The 3,004-nt window shown below is 35.3% G+C and overlaps 1 protein-coding gene across 3 annotated transcripts; it reads left to right on the forward strand.

Moving 5' to 3' along the window:
* Nucleotides 1–1,602: 1,602 nt before the first annotated feature.
* On the forward strand, nt 1,603–2,618 carry LOC132060832 (polyubiquitin 8-like). 3 transcript variants are annotated; one of them, XM_059453739.1, is made up of 2 exons: nt 1,603–1,699; nt 2,053–2,618. In XM_059453739.1, the coding sequence occupies exons 1-2, from the start codon at nt 1,618–1,620 to the stop codon at nt 2,601–2,603; spliced, it is 633 nt and encodes a 210-aa protein (XP_059309722.1). In that variant the 5' UTR covers nt 1,603–1,617; the 3' UTR covers nt 2,604–2,618. The 3 variants fall into 3 exon arrangements, with proteins under 3 accessions (XP_059309722.1, XP_059309723.1, XP_059309724.1); XM_059453740.1 differs by having other exon boundaries at nt 2,056–2,618; XM_059453741.1 differs by lacking the exon at nt 1,603–1,699 and adding an exon at nt 1,777–1,849 and having other exon boundaries at nt 2,056–2,618.
* The last annotated feature ends 386 nt before the right edge of the window (nt 2,619–3,004 follow it).

Below are 3,004 nucleotides of genomic sequence, written 5' to 3' on the forward strand. Positions count from 1 at the left end.
TTTCTATTTGACATGCCCATAATAAAGTTCAGTTTGCCTCACCAATGCTCCTATGAAAGCTCAGTTAACTCAATAATCTGCTTGAAACACTGTTAATTATATGACATTTAAAGAACAAGTAATCAAAATTTTAATTGCCACACCACAGAAGACATAATTTAGAGGCGCTTGTACACCAGATTCTGGCAACCTGTCAACTGTGGCAAGCCTCTCATGAATAGCAAGCCAGAGTATAAATTTGAACATAGGAATGAATATTGGCTGCAAGTTAATGCTTTTCCAGGTTACTTTACCACGAAAACCCTGTTTAAGTATGAAACAAGCAAATCGGGTATAATTTAGTGGGGTCCAACTAAAAACAAGGCATAATACAGAAACAGACCCTCAATGAAACAAGCAAATCGGGTATAACTTAGTGGGGTCCAACTAAAAACAAGGCATAATACTAGGGGTGTCAAATTTGGCCCAAAAGGTGATGACCCGCCCAACCCGCCCAAACTTTTTATGGGTTGAAACAAGATAATTTTATATTGGGTGATTTCAGCCCAACCCAACATGTTTTAAAGTTTCATTTAAGTGATGTCCAACACCCAATCTTTGCTCAATTCTTAGCCCATTTTAAGATTTACTTAAATTTGGGCTTATTATGAGATTTAGTTTATTTGTTTAATATATATACTTTTCTTGTATCATGTATCTTATAAGTTTGTGGTGTGTTCAATATGAAGGAAATATTTTTCACGAAAAATATTTACCACGAAAATTGTTTTCTTAAAAAATATTTTCCACGAAAAATCCGTAAAAATAATTTTCGGAAAATATTTTTTCGCGAAAAATATATTTCTGAAAATATTTTCCAAAAATATTTTTCTAGAAAATAGACCCTTCAAAAAAGCAAGTCGGTTGGGCGGGTCATGACCCACCCATTTTTAGTCCATTTTGACAATTCTGTTGAAATAGCTTTTGGGCCAATGTTAAATGACAATGTTAGCCCAACCCATTTATTACCTGCATTTTTGTTAGGGTCAATTTCGATTTCGAACCCGCCCATTTGACACTTTACACAAGATACATAAACGGACCCCAAATTTCAAAGTATATCTTCCAACTTGCGCGCGGTAATGCACTCCAACTTGTCCACTTTTATCGATTCGAACACTCCAACTTACAAAATGATCATCTAGACACCTCGAAATTATGTGACACGTCAGCATTTGTGTTTACGTGTTCAACTTTATACTAGTTGAGTGCATACTTGCTAGCTGAGGCCAAGTTTGAGGGCTTGTTTATGTGTTATTCCTAAAAACGAACTATTGAAACTTTATGTGAAGTGACATCATTTGGTGCTGGCATCACCAAATTAATACCCCAGGGAAGATCTACCACCAGGTGCATGCTGTTTGGACCTTAGTCGAACGCCTTTCTGTTAGAAAGTTGCCACACTTCTGGCCATCAGCACGAAAATAACTTGGCCAGCATGCAAAGAATTTTAAATTTGAGGTTTAAAATTATTTCACTTCGTGCTAATATGCGTGTGTTTGTGGGGGAGTGTATTTGACTTGTCTCAATATTTTATTTTGAGTTCTCCTTTTATAAGTTTGGGTTTTGGGTTAAACCATGCATTTCTTAGAGTTGAGGGACAATATGAAGAGCGGCAGATCAAGTGATCAAGGCACAAAACAAATGGCTGATAAACCCAGTATATACGCTCTCTTTTTCTTCACTATATATATACTAGGCAGCCTATAAACTACTAACTAATTAGTTAAATATCTGTTTCTTCATAATTTCTATGTAGTTTTCCATTTCTATATGAACCTTGCACGGTTAGAAAAGTATCATGCTGTGAGTTTCTTCTGACATATTTTGTGGTCTTCCTTGGTTGCAGGTTAGTTTTCGACATGTTCTTTGCTTTATTTTTAATTTGAAAGTTGCCAGTGAATTAACATTTTATAATTTGTATAGTAGTATTTAAATAGAAAAGATCAATCAATTATCGGATGTTGTACCATTTATTTTGATGGAAGCTTATGTTGTGTTTTATGGTGATAGAAGATCCATGGTCACCGGATCGAACTATGCGGATCATTATTCAAGATGACACGTACAGAGACGTAATTAATTGGAAGGCGTTACCAAAATCATTTCTCCCGAGTACTATAGATGTTGCCAAAGAAGACCGGGAATCAGAATCGAAACCTTTTCTCCCAATGGTTGAACCCGAAGACATAGTAGCTGCAGTTAAAGCGTATATTCAAGAGGAAAAGGGGATCCCTTTTAAGAAACAGAAGCTGTTGAATGAAGATGAGGGAGTTTTGAGAGATGCACAGACTCTTATTTCTTCGGGAATCAAGAAAGGTTCTACCTTAATCCTTCGTTATGCACCAATAACGCCAATCTCCGTGTTTTCATATTCTGGTCGCAAGTTCAAGTTAATGGTTCAGAGTTCTGACACAATTGCGGATGTTAAGGCGGGTATTAGATCTCATAAACAGTATATACTCTATAATGGACGACAATTCAAAGATGATAAGCGTCTCATCGACTGCGGAATTCAGTATAACAGTGAACTAGATCCACTCTTAAGGGTGTGCGGTTGTTGAATATGGCACTATCAAACAAAACACATAAATTACCCATGTTCCTCCCTGATGTATGTAAAACAGAATCATCATTCACTCTGTTGCTATTTGCTTTAGAACTGCAAATTTTTTTACTGCAGTAATTTATTAAGTTTTATCCAGTCAACTAGTTAGACCTATTAGGAGTTGATTTCTATTTGAATTTTGAATAAATAGTATTTCCTAGTCTTTAGGAATTTGTTATTTTCAGCAGATTTTCTCCTTATTTTTAGGTTTTGAAGTTAGTATTTTCTATTATAAATTATAGTCTTACATTGCAGTGAAAATATATAGAACTTTCAACTTCGGTTTATAAGCTCTCCTCTCTTGTACTCTACTGCATTCAACTCTAATTCTTAAATTTTTCTTCCTCTTTATTTTCC

Source organism: Lycium ferocissimum, chromosome 6 (genome assembly GCF_029784015.1).
Source record: "Lycium ferocissimum isolate CSIRO_LF1 chromosome 6, AGI_CSIRO_Lferr_CH_V1, whole genome shotgun sequence".
NCBI classification, from domain to species: Eukaryota; Viridiplantae; Streptophyta; class Magnoliopsida; order Solanales; family Solanaceae; genus Lycium; species Lycium ferocissimum.